At 48.5% G+C, this 20195-nt stretch overlaps 1 protein-coding gene across 3 annotated transcripts in view; it reads right to left on the bottom strand.

Moving 5' to 3' along the window:
• The window catches only part of RALGPS1 (Ral GEF with PH domain and SH3 binding motif 1), a 445865-nt gene that overhangs the window by 275566 nt on the left and 150104 nt on the right, over positions 1-20195 (bottom strand). For all 3 annotated transcript variants that reach the window (XM_075015701.1, XM_075015700.1, XM_075015702.1), the window contains one exon: positions 14528-14611. In XM_075015701.1, the coding sequence (XP_074871802.1) occupies positions 14528-14611 (84 nt within the window). The remainder of the gene's footprint in view (positions 1-14527; positions 14612-20195) is intronic.

The raw sequence follows: 20195 nt of genomic DNA, 5'->3' as shown, positions 1-20195 counted from the left end.
AACCAAGATTACAGCAGTCAAAGCCTCAGTCTGGCAAAATGCAGAACTATGTAAGAGCATGCTGCCACATGGCATGGCAGTCCAAGGCAGGTTCTTGCTGTGGACATGAAAAACTGCCTAAGGTTGTGGATCATGTTTGATAGGACTTGGAATCTCGACATTGGAAAGAATGCCCTTGACTTGATTGAATTTAGAACCACTCCTATGAGAAGATTTGCACTGAGCAGAGAGTGGACCTTTCCTCATTTATTAAAAGGTCAAGGGAGTTTAACGAGTTATTGATGAACTGTATGTAGGCCTGAACCGGTTCATTCAAATGGCCCTTAGTGAGCTAGTCATCCAGCTTTGGGATTGTAATTATAGATCTTCTTGTTCTTTGGTTGAGCTTTCTCCGTTATTAAAGAAAGGTTACTCACCGTAGTAACGGTGGTTCTTCGAGATATGTCCCCATGGGTGCTCCACATTAGGTGTCGGGCTCTCCCGGCGCCGCAGATCGGATCTTCCAAGCAGTTTCTGCCGGACCATGCATGCACTGGTGCGCGCCGCTCCCTTGCGCGCTCCTGGCCACGTGCGCGATCCAGTCCCCTCCAGTTCCTTGACCAACCGCCTCGGATGCTCCTGAAAAACACTAAACAGAGATCCGAAGCGGGGAGGATGGGCAGGTAGTGGAGCACCCACGGGGACACATCTCGAAGAACCACCGTTACTACAGTGAGTAACCTTTCTTTCTTCTTCGAGTGTCCCCGTGGGTGCTCCACATTAGGTGACTACCCAGCAGGAACCCAAGATAGGAGGTGGGTAATCGGATCATGTACAGCTTGTCCCCGAGAGGACCGCTGTCGAGAGACGGGTATCCTCTTGGAATACCCTGTGAAGGGCGTAGTGCTTGGCGAAGGTGTCATAGAATGACCAGGTCGCTGCTCTGCAAATGTCTTTTAGCGCAACGCCCTTGAAAAAGGCTGTTCATGCCGCCACCGCCCTAGTGCAGTGAGCCCTGGGCGTGGCCAGTAAAGGAGTCTCTTTGAGTTCGTAGCACATTTTTACGCAGGATACGATATGCTTCGAGATTCTCTGTGAAGAGAGACCTTCTCCTTTTGATTTGGGAGCGAGAGAGACTAGGAGTCTATCCGTTTTCCGGAAGGACTTGGTCCTGTCTATATAGAAGGCTAGCGCCCTCCTCACGCCCAGCAGCTGTAGGCGCGCCTCTTTGTTAGACTTACGAGGCTTTGGATAAAACGAGGGTAAAACAATAGGTTCGTTAATATGAAACTCAGAAGAAACTTTAGAAACAAAGGCTGGATGCAACCGTATGGTTACCGCCTCCTTGGAAAATACTGTGCAGGGTGGTGTTGCCATAACTGCCGCAAGCTCGCTCACCCTGCGAGGTGACGTAATTGCGAGAAGGAAGGTCGTCTTTATCATAAGGAGGCGGAGGGAAACCTTGGCTAAAGGCTCGAATGGTGGTCCCGTTAGCGCATTAAGCACCAGGTCCAAGTTCCACGAAGGTGGAAGCAGTTTCCGAGGGGGGTACAGGTTTACCAACCCTTTGAGGAACCTGGTAACCATGGGATGGGCGGACACTGTGTGCCCTTCCTCTTTGTGTCTGAACGCCAAAATGGCGGCAAGGTGGACCTTTAACGAGAATAGGGAGAGTCCTCCTCGCTTGAGGTCCAGTAAATACTCTAATATTACAGGTATAGGCACCAAAAGGGGGGCTAGCTGTTTGGTAGAACACCATGCCGTGAAGCGAGTCCATTTCTGCTTGTAGATCTTCCTGGTGGAAGTCCTCCTGCTACTTTCTAGGACTTGTTGCACTTCCTCCACACATGTGCTCTCTAGGGAGCTGAGCCATGGATTAACCACGCTTGTAGTTGCAGGCCTTGGGGGTGCGGATGCGCTACGGACCCCTGGGCTTGAGTGAGCAGATCCGGCGCCACCGGAAGGGGCATCGGTGGATGGTCCGACATGCGCAGGAGTAGGGGGAACCATTGCTGTCGATCCCACGTTGGGACTATCGGGATCATTCGGGCTCCTTCCCTCATGGCTTTCTGCAAGACTTTGTGGATCAGCACTGTGGGAAGAAAAGCGTAAAGCAGGGGGCCCCTCCAGGAGACCGCGAATGCGTCCCCCAGGGACCCCCATCCCAGTCCTGCCCTGGAGCAGAATCGTGGGCACTTCTTGTTGTGTTGAGTGGCAAACAGGTCTATCTGGGGAAAGCCCCATGCATGAAAAATCGGTCGTAGCAGATCGGGACAGATCTGCCACTCGTGCGTGAGTGCGAAACGCCTGCTCAGCTGGTCTGCCTTCACATTGTGAGCGCCTGGTAAGTACGAGGCTTTCAAGGTTATATTGTTGGTGATGCACCAGTTCCACAACCGGACTGCTTCCGCACATAAGGCACGGGACTGAGCTCCCCCTTGCTGATTTACATAAAACATGGTGGAGGTATTCTCTGTACTGATCCCGACTACTTTGCCTTGTATATGGTCTCAAAAGTGCCTGCAGGCGTTGAACACTGCTCTGAGCTCCAATATATTTATGTGCAGTCACTGTTCCGTGGAGGACCACAGTCCTTGCGTCACCTCTTCGCCCATGTGTGCTCCCCACCCTATGTGGGAGGCATCTGTAGTAAGAAAAACCGATATTTGTGGTTGGTGGAAGGGTACCCCTGTTAGCATGTTCTTGGGGTTTACCCACCATTGCAGAGATTTGCGCACCTCTGTTGTGGGCGACACCACCCTGTGAACGGTGTGTGCTGCCGGTTTGTATATGCTCGCCAGCCAGTGCTGCATGCTGCGCATGTGTATCCTGGTGTTCTGTACGACGAATGTCGCTGCTGCCATGTGGCCCAGCAGCTGTAAGCACGTCAGAACCGGCACCGTAGGGCTGAAGGTGATGACTTGCACGAGGGAGCCGATGGCCCGAAAGCGTAGCTCTGGTAGATACACTCTCCCTGTAATAGAATTTATGCGTGCCCCTATGAACTCTATGTCCTGTGTGGGGTCTATCTTTGATTTTGCCAGACTGATAACCAGGCCGAGCGAAGAGAATGTGCCTGCTGTGACGCGTATCATGCATAGTACCTCCTCCTTCGAGGCCCCTTTCAGTAGGCAGTCGTCCAGACACGGGAATATAAATACCCCCTGTCTGTGCAGGTAGGCTGACACCACTGCCAAGGTCTTGGTGAAGACTCTGGGGGCCGAGGACAGGCCAAACGGTAGGACCTTGTACTGAAAATGTTCTTTGCCTACCATGAACCGGAGGAATCGTCGGTGAGCTGGATGGATAGTTATGTGAAAATACGCGTCTTGTAAGTCGAGGGCTGCGAACCAATCTCCATCGTCCAGTGCCGTAAGGATGGAGGCGATTGTGATCATCCGAAAGCGTTGCTTGCGCAGGTACCGGTTGAGGCCTCGAAGATCTAAGATGGGCCTCCAGCCTCCTGGCTTTTTCTCTGTGAGGAAGTACCTCGAGTAGAACCCTTTCCCTCGCAGTTGCTCCGGCACTCTTTCCACTGCCCCTATGAGCATGAGATGGTCTACCTCCTGCTTCAGCCTCGCTAAGTGGGGCGCCTCCTGGAGGTGGGGCCTGGGTGGAGGTCGTGGCAGTGGGAGCGACTGGAAGGGGATGCGTACCCCATGGCTATGATCTCCAGCACCCATTTGTCTGTGGTGATCCTTTGCCACTAGTCGTAGAATAGTCGGAGGTGATGGTGGAATAACAGCTTCGGATGACCTTGTGCGATGGTAGTGATGGCGCAGCCCTGGATCTGTGTGTCAAACTTGTGGCCTTTGGCCCTGCCCCGAGGACGCACGGCTCTGTTGAGAAAGTCGCCTGGGAGTTCTGTACTGCTGGTGCTGTTGATGTCGCCCTTGCTCGTAACCCCTGTGGTACTGGGGACGCTGTGGCTGGTACTGGTACCGTCTTTGTTGAGGGCAGTACTGTTTCTGTATGCAGGGGTGTAAATCCCCAGGGTCCTAAGTGTGGCTCTTGAATCTTTACTGGAATGAAGGACCGGGTCAGTTGATTCAGCAAACAGCTTCTGCAAGTCGAAGGGAAGATCGACGATCTTTGCCTGCAGATCCCTCGGTATACCCGAAGTCTGGAGCCAGGACTCCCTTCGCATCACCACTGCCGTAGCTGTGGAGCGTGCTGCTGTGTCCGCAACATCCAGGGCGAACTGAACTCCCGTCCTCGAGGCCGCGTACCCTTCTTGCATGGTTTCTTGTCCTCTGGAAGCGAGTCCATGAGGGAGGTTAACCTAGTGTAGTTGTCGAAATTGTGGTTCGCTAGATGCGCTGCGTAATTTGCCATTCGCAACAGTAGTGTGGAGGAGGAGTATACCTTTCTGCCGAGTAGCTCTAGCTTCTTGGCATCTTTGTCTGTTCCCCCTGTCTTGAATTGAGATGTCTTTGATCTTTGTTGCGACGACTCTACCACCAAGGAATTTGCTTGTGGGTGGCTGAACAGGAACTCCATGCCCTTCGCCGGCATGAACTATTTCTTGTCTGCTCTCTTGTGGACAGGCGGAATAGTGGCAGGGGTCTGCCATATCGTAGTGGCGGACTCCAAGATTGCTTCGTCAAGCGGTATTGCTATTTTGGAGGAGGCCGGAGGTCTCAGATTTTTCAGGAGCTTATGGTGTTTCTCTTGCACCTCTGCTGTCTGGATGCCTTGCGTGAAGGCCACCCTTTTAAACAGCTCTTGAAACTGTTTGAGATCGTCCGGAGGATGGACGTCCCCCGGGGCCATAGCCTCGTCCGGGGAGGAGAGCGAGGAACCACTCGGATACGCCTCTCTGGACCCTTCTGGTTCCTGTTGGCGATGGTACATCCGCTCGCTGGAAGCTTGCAAGGGAAAATCTCGGGGTTCCATAACCAGTTCCCCCTGAGACACTTGAGTCTCTTTCCCCGTTCGCGATTGCCCTCGGGGATACGGGACCGTCTGTGGGGTCTTTCCCTGGTAGATTGCCAGTGGTGTCTATGCCCCGCGTGATAGGGACGACCATGGCAGCATGGGCACTGTTCTTGGGAAGGTGACTTGGACCACTCCATTGGTGCGTACCCCCTGCGTCTGGGGGAGCGAGATCGTCGAGAGACATGGGACACTGGAGAGAGCGATTTGTGACAGTACTCCAGCGGCTCAAACCCCAAAAAGGGTGAGGGTGGGCCCAGCCAGGGCGAGGCTGGTTGTAAAAATGGAGACGGGGGCTCCGGGTAGGCTAGGGGGGATCCCTGCCTTCCAGTTGGAGTCCGCAGCTTGAGCAGAGGGCTGAGAGAAAGCAACTCTGCAGCCCTGTCTGGAGAGGGGCTGCGGTGCCTTGTTTTCTGTGCAGCCTTCCCCCTCCCTTGAGGGGGTGGCTCTGCCCCTGACGTGCAGGGGATCTCGGCCCCGTCCGCGCCGTGCTCGGCACGCTCTTGGGCGGTGCCGCGCGGGTGGTGTCCTCCGGTGCCTGCAGGCTGCGTGCCTGCGCGCTCTGGACCGCCGGTTCCCCGGGGGTCGGTGCCGCTGCCTGTGGTGCCGCCGGTAACGGCACTTGTTTAGCCGCCGCCCTGCCTGAGGTGCGGGGCGGCTGTTTGATCATCGGAGGCTGAGCCGCCTCCACGTGGCTCTCCGTGCCGCTGCCGATCAGCTGTTGCTGCGGCTGGGGGCTGTGCGCTCCTCCCGTCCCCCTCGCTGTTGCTGCCGGCAGGGATCGGGTTGGGGAGACTTTCTTCCCTTTTTGCGCTGATGGGGTGAGGGAGGCAGCTTTTCTTTTATGGGCCCCGGAGGGTCCCTCCTGCTGCGGCCGCTCCAGCACGTCTGGCTGGAGGGCCTTGTCGAATAGCAGCATTTTAAGCCGCATCTCCCTGTCCTTCCTTGCTCTGGCTGTTAATTTTGCACAGAAGGAGCATTTCTGTGTGACATGGGACTCCCCAAGGCACCTTATACAGTGACTGTACCCATCAGACGCTGGCATTGCCTCTCGGCGAGACTCACATTTCTTGAATCCTGAAGAGAACATTGTTGGTGAGTCTTTTAGTTGTTAATGGGGTACTTAGCACCTTCTCTGTGCTGTTTTCCCCCTCTCCGATAGCCTGCCGCGGCAGGATGGCTAATGGCCCTAGGCTCCTGGCCTCCGGTGCTCCGCTTGTTACTAGGACTGCACTGAATTCTGTCCCGCTTGTTGTTTCTTTTTGTTTTTTGTTTTTTTTTAAATAACAACTGGCTAACTTAACAATAGACTAAGAACTTGAAAACTTTAAAGAAAACAGTTAAAACCATTGAATACGCTAACTTGGCCGTAGCCTAGTCAGATTCTGTCTGCAGCCGACGGCGGTTAAGAGGAACTGGCAGGGACTGGATCGCGCACGTGGCCAGGAGCGCGCAAGGGAGCGGCGCGCACCGGCGCATGCGCGGTCCGGCAGAAACTGCTTGGAAGATCCGATCTGCAGCGCTGGGCGAGCCCGACACCTGATGTGGAGCACCCACGGGGACACTCGAAGAAGAATCTTAGTTCCCGTATCTGCTGTATGATACTTTTGTCTTTCCTGAACCCTGCTTGCTCATCCGTTAGATGTTGTTCTATGTGTGATCTCTCTCTCTCAGTCAGTATCATCATCAGCACCTTGCCTATATGAGCTGTTAGGGCAATCGTTTTGTAGTTCTTATACTCCAATGCACTTCCTTTCTTGTGTATTGTCACCAGCACAGATCTTGTCCATTCCATATGTGCCTTCCCTTCTTTCCACACTATGGCTACATCTACACGTGAAGCCAACATCAAAATAGGCTATTTCGATGAATAACGTCTACACGTCCTCCAGGGCTGGCAACGTCGATGTTCAACTTCGACGTTGCGCGGCACCACATCGAAATAGGCGCTGCGAGGGTACGTCTACACACCAAAGTAGCACACATCGAAATAAGGGTGCCAGGCACAGCTGCAGACAGGGTCACAGGGCGGACTCAACAGCAAGCCGCTCCCTTAAAGGGCCCCTCCCAGACACAGTTGCACTAAACACCACAAGATACACAGAGCTGACAACTGGTTGCAGACCCTGTGCCTGCAGCATAGATCCCCAGCTGCCGCAGAAGCAGCCAGAAGCCCTGGGCTAAGGGCTGCTGCCCACGGTGACCACAGAGCCCCGCAGGGGCTGGAGAGAGAGCATCTCTCAACCCCCCAGCTGATGGCCGCCATGGAGGACCCAGCAATTTCGACGTTGCGGGACGTGGATCGTCTACACGGTCCCTACTTCGACGTTGAACGTCGAAGTAGGGCGCTATTCCGATCCCCTCATGAGGTTAGCGACTTCGACGTCTCGCAGCCTAATGTCGAAGTTAACTTCGAAACAGCGCCTGACGCGTGTAGCCGCGACGGGCGCTATTTCGAAGTTGGTGCCGCTACTTCGAAGTAGCGTGCACGTGTAGACACAGCTTATATTACATAGTCGGTGTACTTCCTGAATCATGATTTCTCTGCTGTATTTGATCATCTGTCCTGTGATCTGATCATGTCCAGGGCTTTTCATAGAATCATAGAATGCTAGGACTGGAAGGGACCTTGAGAGGTCATCATGTCCAGCCCCCTGCCCTCATGGCAGGACCAAGTACTGTCTAGACCATCCCTGATAGACACTTATCTTACCTGTTCTTAAATATCTCCAGAGATGGAGATTCCACAACCTCTCCATAGATGGAGATTCCAGAACATTTGTTGTTCTTTAGTCATTTCACTGCTCTTTCTACTTCCTACTTCCTCCTTCGAAATATCATTCCAGCAATTAAATTGCCACCTCATCTGGTCTTACAGACTGAAAGATCAGTGGTCTAGCCACGAGGTTGCCCAGACACCGAAGACTATCATAAACTATCATCATAAACTATCATCAAATCATTCCTTTATCCAGGGGTGCAAAACTTGGGGGCACGAGAAATTTCAAAAGGGGGGCACAGCACAGTCCATTCCCCACTCACCACTGCAGGGGTGTTCCACCACTACCCACAGCCTCTGGCAGCATCAGCTCCATTGGCACAGTGCCAGCTTCATTTCCAGTTCCCCGACTTCACCCCCACATTCCCACATCTGTGGGTGCCTCTGCAGCCTCCCTAGGCAAGGCTGGCTTGTGCTGACTGCCCTCCTGCCCTCTATGGGGCCACCATCCCCTTGAAGTACTGGCATCATTTCCATCTCCTAGCCCAAGCAAGCTAGGAGACACTTGTAGCAGAGGTAGCTGAGTGGGTGAGCTCCTAGCTGGACAGCCTCTTTCTTCAGCTTCTGAGACAGCTCAGGCTTTCTTTTTTTTTGTGTGTGTGTGTGAAATTATGTTGATCTTTTGTTTTGTTCTTTTGTTTAACTTTGCTTTGGAGAGCTGGAGAAATGAGTGGAGCGGGAAGTGGCCTCTTTAAACAGCAGAGAACTGTTGTTTTTGTTTTTTTTGTTTTGTTTTGGGGTATTTTCTCCCAGGCCGGAGAGTGGCTGAGATTGGGTCTTGAAACAGCAAAGTAAAGAGTTTTCTATAGTAGTAGTAGTAGGCATCCTGCAGTCAACGTAGACTATGGATCGTGCCCTTCGTAGTTCCATTTGGAATCATCATTTGCAGCGTCGACTGTGACTGTGAAGGCCCACACAAGAGTAACAGTCCTTGCTGCATCTGTTGCATGTGTAATGGGTCTCTGGCAGGTCCTTACTGTGCTTTCTGTGGGCTCACTTCTCCTCTGCTAGCTGTCTGATCCTCATCTCACCCTTCTGAAGGCCCTTGTGTAGTTCCTGCCTCCAGCTGCTGTGATCGTCTGCCAGCTCCTCCCAGCTGTCCGGCTCGATAGCCACCTCCCTGAGGTCCCTCTTGCAGACACCTTTGTAGCGCAACTGGGGGCGTCTGGGAGGTCTTTTGCCAGAGGCTCGCCTGCCATACAGAATGTCTTTTTGGATCCTTCCATCATTCATCCTGTGGACGTGGCCAAGCCAGTGGACCTGCCGCTGCCTGAGGAGGGTGTGCATGGTTGGGATTCCAGCTTGCTCAAAGATGGCTGTGTTGGGCACACTGTCCTTCCATGATATTCCAAGGATGTGCCTGAGACAGCGCAAGTGGAAGATGTTCAGTCTCTTTTCCTGGTAGGAGTACAGGGTCGAAGACTCATTGCCGTAAAGGAGGGTGCTGAGGATGCAGGCTCTGTAGACTTGCATTTTGGTGTGGGTGTACTTGATGTTATTCCACGCTCTCTCGCTGAGTCTGGACAGAGTTGTGGCTGCTTTTATAATCCTCCTATTTAGCTCAGTCTCCAATGACAGGGTGTAAGTGATGGTGGACCCGAGGTAAACGAACTCGTGGACTACCTCTAACGTATAGTTGTCAGTGCTGATTGATGGAGGTTCGGCAAGGTCCTTGCCAAGTACATTTGTCTTCTTTAGGCTGATGGAAAGCCCAAAGTCCTTGCATGCTTTGGAGAACTGATCCAGCAGTTTCTGAAGCTGGTCTTCTGTGTGTGACACTACAGCAGCGTCATCTGCTAACAGAATATCTCTGGCGACTTCCCGCACCTTAGATTTAGCTTTCAGCCTTGCAAGATTAAACAGTTTCCCATCAGATCTTGTGTGCAAAAAGATGCCCTCTGTTGAAGATCCAAAGGCATGCTTCAGGAGGAGTGCAAAGAAGATCCTGAACAATGTCGGAGCAAGGACGCATCCTTGTTTGACACCGCTCCTGATGCTGAAAACATCCGATAATGTGACGTCTTATTGGATGGCTCCTCTCATGTCTTCGTGGAAAGACTGGATCATCTTGAGTAACCGTGGCGGACAGCCTATCTTGTGGAGCAGTTTGAACAGTCCATCCCTGCTGACCAAGTCGAAGGCCTTGGTCAGGTCGACGAAGGCAATATAGAGTGGCTTCCACTGCTCTCTGCATTTCTCCTCCAGCTGCCTCAGAGAGAAGACCATGTCAATGGTAGATCTCTCTGCGCGGAATCCGCACCGTGATTCGGGATGCACCCTCTCAGCAATCTTCTGGAGTCTGCCAAGGATGACGCAAGCGAACAGTTTACCAGTGACGCTTAGGAGGGAGATTCCACGGTAATTGTTGCAGTTGCTTCTGTCTCCTTTGTTCTTATACAAGGTTACAATGTTAGTGTCACACAAAGCCTGTGGAACCTCTCCCTCTCTCCAGCATATGCACAGTAGCTCATGTAGGGGTTCCAGGAGGGTGTCCATGGAACACCTGATTACCTCTGGTGGTATACCATCCTGGCCTGGGGCCTTTCCTACTGCAATGCTGTCGATGGCTTTCTTCAGTTCATCCACAGTTGGTTCCTGATCCAGTTCGTCCATTACTGGTAGGAGCTCGACGGCATCGAGGGCTGTATCAACCACAATGTTCTCGCGTGAGTACAGCTCTGAGTAGCGCTCGACCCATCGCTCCATCTGTTTGGCTTTGTCAGTGATGACTTCACCAGATTTGGATTTCAGAGGTGCCATCTTGTTCTGGGTGGGTCCTAATGCCTTCTTGATGCCCTCGTACATTCCCCTGAGATTACCACAGTCAGCACTGGACTGGATGCTGCTGCATAGCTCGAGCCAGTAGTTGTTGGCACAGTGCCTGGTTGTCTGCTGTACTGTTTTTCTGGCTACTCTGAGTGCTTGCAGGGTACTCTGGCTCAGTGAGAGTTTGTACTCCAGGAGTGCAGCGCGCTTCTTTTCGATGGCTAGAATCATCTCATCGGAGTTAGCTTCGAACCAGTCATTTGTGTTTCTAGCTCTTCTTCCAAACACCGACAAGGCCGTGTTGTAAATTGCATCCCTCAGATGCTACACCCTCAGGGCTGCTGCACAGGTTCTCCTCGAGGGTCACTGAACTTTTCGGCTCTCTCTGAGTTTGCTGTCTTTCTGGCATCAGTGCGGGGCCTTCCAGTTGGTTTAGAGCGGTACAGCTTCTTGGGTCTCACCTTGAGTTTGGAGCAAACTAGCGAGTGATCTGTATCGCAGTCAGCACTATGATAGCTGCATGTCAGGAGGTTGTTTTTGAGGTTATCACGTCTAGTGATGACAACGTCTAGTTGATGCCAGTGTTTCGAGCGTGAGTGTCTCCATGACACTCTGTGCTGTGGCTTGGTTTGTAAAAATGTGTTTGTGATGCACAGATTGTGGTATGTGCAAAGTTTGAGAAGACGCTGTCCGTATTCATTCATTTTTCCCACACCGAAGTGGTCTAAGCAGGAATGCCATGAGTCTCAATTGACTCCAACTCTCGCATTGAAGTCACCCAAAACGTACAGTTGTTCACGAGCACGTATTTGCACTATGGCAGCACTAAGCACGTCATAGAACTTGTCTTTTACTTCTGGTGTGGCATACAAGGTTTAAGCGCTGATCAGGTGGACAGGACCGTTTGAAGTATGACCTGAAGTAGTCTTTCTGATCCACCCATGACTAATTCCACCATTTGTAGAAGCGTGTTTCTGATGGCAAAGACAACACCATGCCCCCTGGGTTCATCTTGGGCTTTACCCTGCCAGAAAAAGGTGTAGTCCTTTTCCTTTAGAGATCCTGAATCTGCGAGTCACGTCTCTTGCAGAGCAGCAATGTCAACTTGGAGTCTCTTCAGCTCCTCATTGATGACAGCGGTCTTTCAGGTGTCGCTGATGTCCTGAAGATCTTCAGTCAAACCAGTCAGCATGGTCCACACATTCCAGCAAGCAAGCTTAAAACTTTGATGGTTTCTTTTTCTTATTGGTTTGCCTGGTGCTCAAATTTCAGTCACTTGTCAGGTTTGGGAACCTTAAGCCTCACGCACCCAGTGAGGCAGGTGAACTGTGGCAGGACAGTACCTTTCTGGCTGGGGGGGCCTCCCAGATTGAGGCGGGCGGTGACTGTCCAGTGAGATGTGATGATCTCTCCCACCGCCAAAGGCAACCCCTGGCGCTCGTCCTCTATGCCAATCGAGCAAGAGCTTATAACCAGTATCTGTTACCTCCCGTGTTGGTTCAACGCTGTTAAGCGATGCTGGAGTACCTCTCCAGGCGCGAGCCTGGGAAAATTTTTTGGGACCCTAGGCTGCCCAGACGCCAGTGTCCCCCTCTCGGCTTTACTGATATAGTCCAAAGGAGAGGATAACCTCTACGTCTGGTACCAGCTCAGCTGCAGAAGTTGCCGGGTCAATGCCAGAAGTTGACACAGAACTGCCTTAGGACTCCCCTCCGGATTTTCTGTTAGAGTTTACTGCCTTAGCCTTGCTCTTTCCCAGGATAACCCATGAGATAGTGGGGCTGAGTTTTCTATACATACATACATACAAGCACTCTCTATTTCATTAAAAAATTAAAGTATGTTACTGTTTTATGTATGCATATTTGCATTTATATACTGATTAACAAAGTTTTTACATTCTACGTACTTATTTTCTTATATGTGCTGAAAGGATTTTTTTTTTTTAATATGAACATGACTGAAATTTCCATCCGTTCAGATTACATTGCACAGGTTGGAGGACCCTGGCTAACTGCAGAGAAGAAACGGAGGGCCCCAACATAAAAAGTTTGCTCATCCCTGCCTTAATCATCTCTTTGTTAAATCAAACAGATTAAGGTTCTTGAGTCTTATCACTATTGTAGATCTTATCACTATTGTAGAGAGTGAACAATGCTTTCACTCCTACAGTTGTGCGCACTGGTGCAGCAAGGTGGGAACATGGAGAAACTGTTGCTGCCTGTACCCAATTTATCTGGATAAAGAGAAAGCACCAAGCTCTATGACTACTGGCTGAATAGCTTTCCACAAGAATTACATTTCTTAAAAATTAAGGTGGAAGATGAAAGATTATCTGCGTACATTTAAGAGCTGTAGATACTTATAGCTGCTAGAATGGTCTAATGGCAGAATGTTTTCATTTGACATTAGCCCTCACCTAACAGCTGGGAAGAGGTGGGAACCTGCCTTTTTTATACCCAAAATTGCAACTACTTTTTGACTGAGCCCCAGAACTTAGCTAACATCGAGACTTGTGTATATTTTTTATATACTTAAGGGATTTCCTCTGCCACATTTAAAATATACATTAAAACATGTGGTTGACTATCCACTCATCTAGGTGCCTGTACACAGTGAAAAACTGCACTGCTCCTTCTAAGTGCACTCTAGGCACAATTTGAGGATCGTTATTACTTGGAATGATCCTAAAATAAACAAACATTTTCCTTATTTGCTAGGTAGGATTTTTCCTTTTTAAGTTACAGTATGTGATGAAGTCCCTTGTCAGCCCCTGTGGGACCCTGCGCTTTCTGGCGGTTTTCTCTGTTGTGCCTCAGAGACTCATGGAGACCCCTTTATCTGCCCAGGCCTTTCCAGGGGCAGGAGTGTCCGCTTAGGGAGCCATCCGCATCATAGGCACATCCCAACTGGGGCAGACACAGCCAGCCCCCTTGCAGGCCTGCACCTGTTCCAGTGTAGTAACCCTCTGGGAAAGGGTAGGGGGAGTCCAGACCCGCCCTCTACCCTGGACTCCGGGCCCAGGTCCCTATGAGGACAAAAGGCTGCTGGCAGGGCCTTCACCCCTGCCCCAATGTAGCAACCTCACCCTGGGCCACTTCATTCACCACTTCCTTGTGGTTCCTGCTCTTGTTCCTCAGTGCACCTTCCAAAACCTTCCCCCCGCAACCACCTAGGGGGAACTTTTTATAGGAGTGCAGGGCCTCAGCTGACCTATGACTGCTGATTAGACTCAGCTGTGGCTAATGCTTAATGAGGCCCCCAAGCTGTTTGCCTTAATTGGGAAACAAGAAAGCATTCCCCCAACCAGCCAGTACACCTGCCTTCTTGTAGGGTACTGTAGCCCCCAGGCAGCAGTCTGCCACAAGTAATAGTGGCAGAAGAATAAGCTATGTTTTGTATTGCAAACTGAGTGGAAAAAAACTAGTTCATTGTTCATTTCTCATTATTAGATACAAAGTGAACATTTGTCTACCTAATAGATTCAAACAAATGGTGTTTCCAAATTGACCGTTTTTGTGTTTAGTGACAGATACATCAGAACCCCAGAAAATCTCAGGGTCCAGAAGAACCCTTGTTGTTTGAAACCGTGTTGTTGGACTGGAATATAATCAAATATTCTTGATCAGGAAGAAAAATATTCCTTTCACATTTAGCTATTTGTCTTTAGCATATATATTATTAAATAAAATCCCCCATCAAATAAGTACAAACAAAATAAACACTTGAGCCCATGCAATCCATAACTATTCTTTCTGTCCATTCAATATCAGGTTTTCATATTCACCTTAAAATTACCTTATTTTATATCCATCCTTTGCACCATTGAAATATTACTCCACTTTGAAAAATTATGAGTTAGTTACAATCAACACATTTGCTACACCCCTACTGATCTCCTTTAAAGCCAATAACTCTAAAAATTCTTTCGTGAGTACGAATCCATCAAAGCACTGTGTTAATAGCATTCAGATATGGCACTTTATGTACATGGTGAAGTAAGAAGTTCAATCCTTGTTAAATTCAGGTAGGCAATGTTAATTCTGTAAATCTAATTAGATTACTTACCTGATTAAACCTCCTTGTAAAGGCCACAATATTAGGGGCGAGAATGTGTTTTTCTTTCTTATTCCATCCACAGCTGGCTAGTTCCTAGAAAATACACAAAAATACTATTTCACTATTTACAACTTGTTAAAAAGGACACAAACAGTTTTTACAATAAAAAAATGTTGAAATATTGCAAGTGAGTTCCAATGTAAGGAAGTTAAACTGAAATACCATTAGAGGGAAGCACAGAAATGCATACAGTGTTAATATCTATCATTGGCATTTATGAAACATCAAACAGGAAAGTTACTAAGGCCATTCCACGACAAGTACTTTACAAAACTTTGCTCTTTCCTCTATACTCCTGTATATGCTGAACATATACTTCTCCATCAAAGGGGAAAACACACACACACGATCAATCCAAGGCAGGGGTCAGCAACCTTTCTAAGGCTGAGTGCAGAAGTTTGACCTTTTGACCTCCATGTATGGTCTGAGTGTGGGTGATACTTTTTAAAGTCACTGACAGTCCTACATACAATAGCTTCGTTAATAAATAAATAAAGATGCAGAATTTTACTGTTTAGGTGGTGGTTAGTAATATTAGCTGGTCTTTTATTTATCCACAGGTGGCTTGGCTTTGAGCAAGCTCCTAGCTAAACAGGAGAGGAGGGGTAGGGCTGACCTCCTGCTTTGCTTGCTGAAGAAAACTGGCTTGCGTGCCACTCTTGCTGGGAGTTGCTGACCCCTGATCTAAAGCCTCAGTTCTACACTGAGCACTTTGGCCTCACAATTCAAATGAGGCTCACACTTCCATAGGTATTTTCCTGGAGGAGCTCAATGATAGATAGGGTACCAAAGGCTTTACTCACACACTACTGTTTTATTCTGTGAAAAAGCTTTCGTAGTAATGCAATGATAAGCTTGAGAAAAAAAAATCAAACCCTAAAGTCTGAAAGATGAGTTACAATAGTACAGACTCAGGGTGTAAAGTGTAGCAACTCTGCATCCTGTGCTTGTAACTGAACTAAGCCTTCTCAATATTACAGCTCATCAATTAATACAATTTATAATCAAACTAATTATAAATACTACATAAAATAAATCACAGTACTATAACACCTGGCATGATTCTTATCCCATCAACTCTACAAAATAGTCCAAATTTGAATAAAACAGTTCAGCAATTTTCAAGTTATGAGCATTTAAATACATTGAGTTGAAGTGGTCTCAATTTACAGCTCATATTAGTTTGAAACAATCCCTCACTTAAAACTGTCAAACCTGAGTGAGAACTATCAGTAGTTGGCCAGCCTTCACAAAAGCACTGCAAGCACTCAGAAAATACCAATTGTCAAACAAACATTATATGGTATATTAAAGACTTTAGCTTAAAATTCTACACCAATTGAACAGTTGGCTAATAACCATGTATGTACTTAGTTCTAACTTTATTTCCATTAAATAGAATTTACTATAATACTTTCTTGGAGTCATTGTAGAGAGTTCTTGAAAACATCTACTCAGTGTGCAGCAGCAGTCAAAAAATTACATGTTGGGAACCATTAAGAAGGACAGATATAGAATAAGGGAAAGAATATCTTATTGCGACTATATAAATTCATGGTATTCCCAAATCTCAAATACTGTGTGCAGATGTGGTCATCTCACCTCACAAAAGATATACTGGCACTGGAAAAAGTTCAGAAAAGGGAAGCAAAAATGATGAGGGATGTGGAATTACTGCCATATGTGGAGCTATTAAAAAGACTTGCACTTCTCAGGTTAAAAAAAAGGAGATGGGATATAACAGCGGTCTATAAAATCATGACTGGTGTTGAGAAAGTAAATAAGGAGAAGTTATTTACTTATTCCCATAATACAAGAACTAAGGGCCACCAAATGAAATTAACAGGTAGCAGGTTTAAAACCACCAAAAGGAAGTATTTCAATTCGTGAAGGATAGGTCCGTCAATGGCTATTAGCCAGGATGGTCAGGGATAGCATCCCTTGCCTCTGTCAGAAGCTGAAAATGGATGACAGGGGATGGATCACTTGATTGCCTGTTCTGTTCATTCCCTCCGGGGCACCTGGCATTGGCCACTATCAGAAGTCAGAATACTGGGCTAGGTAAACCTTTGATGTGACCCTGATGGCCGTTCTTATATTCTTATGAAACCATGGCACAGCTACTGAAAACTTCTAAGCTAAGCTGATAACCTACAGAGGACTCCAGGAGCAGGAAGAGGATTGCATTATCACACCCAGGCACCAGGTGCTGCCCAAGAGGTATCATCCTATTACAGACAGCCAATGTCAGACGCAGAGGACATGTCTGATGTGTGTGTGTTGTAACTTGCATTGCTGCGGAGGCATATTATTTTATTTTGTATTTGTTATGCATTCTTGAGAACTGAATTTCATGCGCCACGAACAAGGTAATACACTCAGGAAAGAATGTACATCATACTCAGCAGATGGGACTAATTTGGAAAGAGGTGATTTAGAAAAGGGATTAGAGGTCAGAGTAGAAAAACAACTGAACTTGAATTCCCAGTGTGATGCGCTGGTTAACAGAACAAATGACTTAATCTACGTCTACACTATGAGATAAGTTTGAATTTAAGGCAGTTTTCTCAATTTTAAAACCTCACTGTCTTCACTGTAAATTCCATTAGTTCAATTTAGGGAGCACTAATATTGAAATAATATCAATATCATATCATCCTTGGAACCAGGTGGAAGTAGCATTAATTTTGAATTTAAATTTTCGAATAAAGGCGAATGTGGAAGTGCCATGTCTTTACATTGAATTTACAGTAAACACTCCGTTTAACAGACTAATGAGGGTAAGGGTGTCCCGAAAGTCCGTTAAATGCTAGGGTCTTCCAGCCCCAGTCTCCCCAAAAAAAACACCCCCCCCAAAAAAAACAAAACAAAAAATAAATAAAACAACAACAAAAATTGAAAAAAACCCAACCCTGCCACTCACCAAAGATGCCACTGCAGGAGCCCTTGGACCCCACCCTGGCTCAGATCCCACCAAGCGTCTGGGACCCTGCTGCCACGTCTGGCTGAAGGTGCCTTGCTGGGCAGCTGCAGCTACCTCACCGCATGTGCCTTCAGGCCCTTGCCGCACGTGGCTAACGGTGCCTCGCCACATGTGGCTGCAGCTGGCTCACCACGAATGGAGGCGTCTGCCGTGTGCTGTTGGAAGGGCCATGTCATGACGTGTAGAAGCTGCTGCCGCCGGTGCAATCCGTGGCAACAGAAAGTCTCCCCATTTTTAATATTTTTGGTGGCAGGGGGAGGATTTAGGATATTATGGACCCCAGCAGACTTCAGGAACAATGGAGTCCATAATATCGAGGGTTGACTGTACTACCTCCAGAAGTGTTTTGTATGTCTCCCACAAAGCTACACGGTTACCCACCACATATGGCTGCTTCGTTCTCCGCTGTTCTCCTGCCAGGACTCTGCACAAGGCCGGGTGAAGGTGAAAGAACTCCGGCAGCCCTATCAGAGTCCAGGAAGCCAAACAGAGGTAAGGGTTATCTCCACAGACCTGTTGCTATTATGAATAGCTGCATGTATTCATGGGGGGTGACCCCACCATGGAGCCCAGTATAATTATGACACTTGTGGAGGCCCTCGACTGTGCCCCTCAGAACAGTATGTTAATATTCCTGGGGATGGAGCGTGTCTCCTTGGAGATCTCCTCGAAGGCCTCATCCAGACACTCTTGAATTTCTTGCACAAGGTTTTTGGGCAGGCCTGACTTAACTGCAGTTTCCATGGTAGCACACCATGCCAGGCCAAGCAACCAGATAGCAATCTACCGTTATGGCATCACACAGCATTTTGGCAAATTTTCCAGGCTTGTGGTCACACAGGATAAGCAGCTGTTCTTTGTCTATATCTGTTAGTTTTAGAAGGGTAATGTCTTCTTTGACAACCTAAAGAAGCACGGAAATTTGGAATGGATTTTTTCGCAATCCTTCCTGCTCTTGTACATTTTCCTAGAGCACACTGCTACACTATGTGGTTGGCAGGCATCCTGTTTCTCACCGCCCCCCAGGGGGGTTGCAGGCTCTCCAGGCCTTCTCCCTTCCCATCTCCCTTCACCCCTGCCCCTGCATTTCTTTTTACTTCACAGGGATCCTTCCACACCCAGCCATCTATCCTCCCCATCTGGACTTCAATCATCCAGACATTTGTTGGGGGACCAATAGAGCAGCATGCAAACAATCCAGGAAGTTTCTGGAGAATGTTGGGGATAACTTCCTGGTTCAAGTACTGAAGGCATGCTAAGAATGGGAGGGTTATCAGAGAAGGTGTGGGGCCATTATGGGATGAGAGAGATAATCTAGTGACAGATGATGTAAGAAAAGCTGAAGTACTCAATGCTTTTTTTGCCTCAGGCTTCACGGACAAAGACAGCTCCCACACTATGGTGTAGACAAGGCAGTATGGAAAGGTGGAGGGCAACCATCTGTGGGGAAGGAATAAGTCATGAGCTATCTAGAAAAACTACATGTACACAAACCCACAGATCTGGATTTAATGCACTCAAGGGTACTGAGGCATTGGCAGACGTCATTACCGAGCTTTTGACCATTATCACTGAAGACTCTTGGAGATCAGGAGAGATCCTGCCTGACTGGAAAAAGGCAAATGTAGTGCCCATCTTTAAAAAAAGGAAAGAAGGACAATCCAGGGAACTATAGACTGGTCAGCCTTACCTCAGTCCCTGGGAAAATAATAGAGGGGATCCTCAAGGAATCAATTTTGGAACACTTGGAAGAAGGGAAGGTGATAAAAAGTAGCCAACATGAATTCACCAAGGTCAAGTCATGCCTGACCAATCTGATTAGCTTCTATGACAAGGTAACAGGCTCTGTGGACATTGGGAAGTCAGTGAATGTCATATACCTTGACTTCAGCAAAGCTTTTGATACAGTCTCCCATAACATTCTTGCCCATAAATTAAGGAAGTATGGATTGAATCCATGGACTATAAGATGGATAGATAGATAGCTTGATGGTCGGGCCCAACGGAAAGTAGTCAATGGCTAAGTATCTGGATGGTGATTGGTTGCAGGTGGAGTGCTGCAAGGCTTAGTTCTGTGGGCAGCATTGTTCAACATCTTTATTAATGACCTGGATGAGGGATTGGATTGCACCCTCAGCAAGTTTGCGAATGACACCAAGCTAGGGGGAGTGGTAGATATGTTGGAAGGTAGAGATTGGATCCAGAGTGACCTGGGTAAATTGGAGGATTGGGACAAAAGAAATCTGATGTGGTTCAACAAGGAGAACTGTAGAGTCCTGCACCTGAGGTGGAAGAATCCCAAGCAGTGTTATAGGCTGGGGACCGACTGGCTAAGCAGCAGTGCAGTGGAAAGGGATCTAGGGGTTATGGTTGATGAAAGGCTGGATATGAGTAAACAGTGTGCCCTTGTGGCCAAGAAGGCTAATGCCATATTAGTGTGCATTAGGAGGAGCATTTCAAGCAGATCTAGAGAAGCAGTTATTCCTCTCTGTTTGACACTGCTGAGGCCACATCTCCAGCTTTTGGTCCCCCAGTATAAAAAGGATGAGGATGTGCTGGAGCAGGCTCAGCAAAGGGCAACAAAAATGATTAAGGGGCTGGAGCACATGACCTATGAGGATAGGCTGAGGGATT

Source organism: Carettochelys insculpta, chromosome 21, assembly GCF_033958435.1.
Source record: "Carettochelys insculpta isolate YL-2023 chromosome 21, ASM3395843v1, whole genome shotgun sequence".
NCBI lineage: Eukaryota > Metazoa > Chordata > Testudines > Carettochelyidae > Carettochelys > Carettochelys insculpta.
The sequence above is the reverse complement of the archived record's forward strand: the minus strand, read 5'-3'. Positions and strand labels throughout refer to the sequence as shown.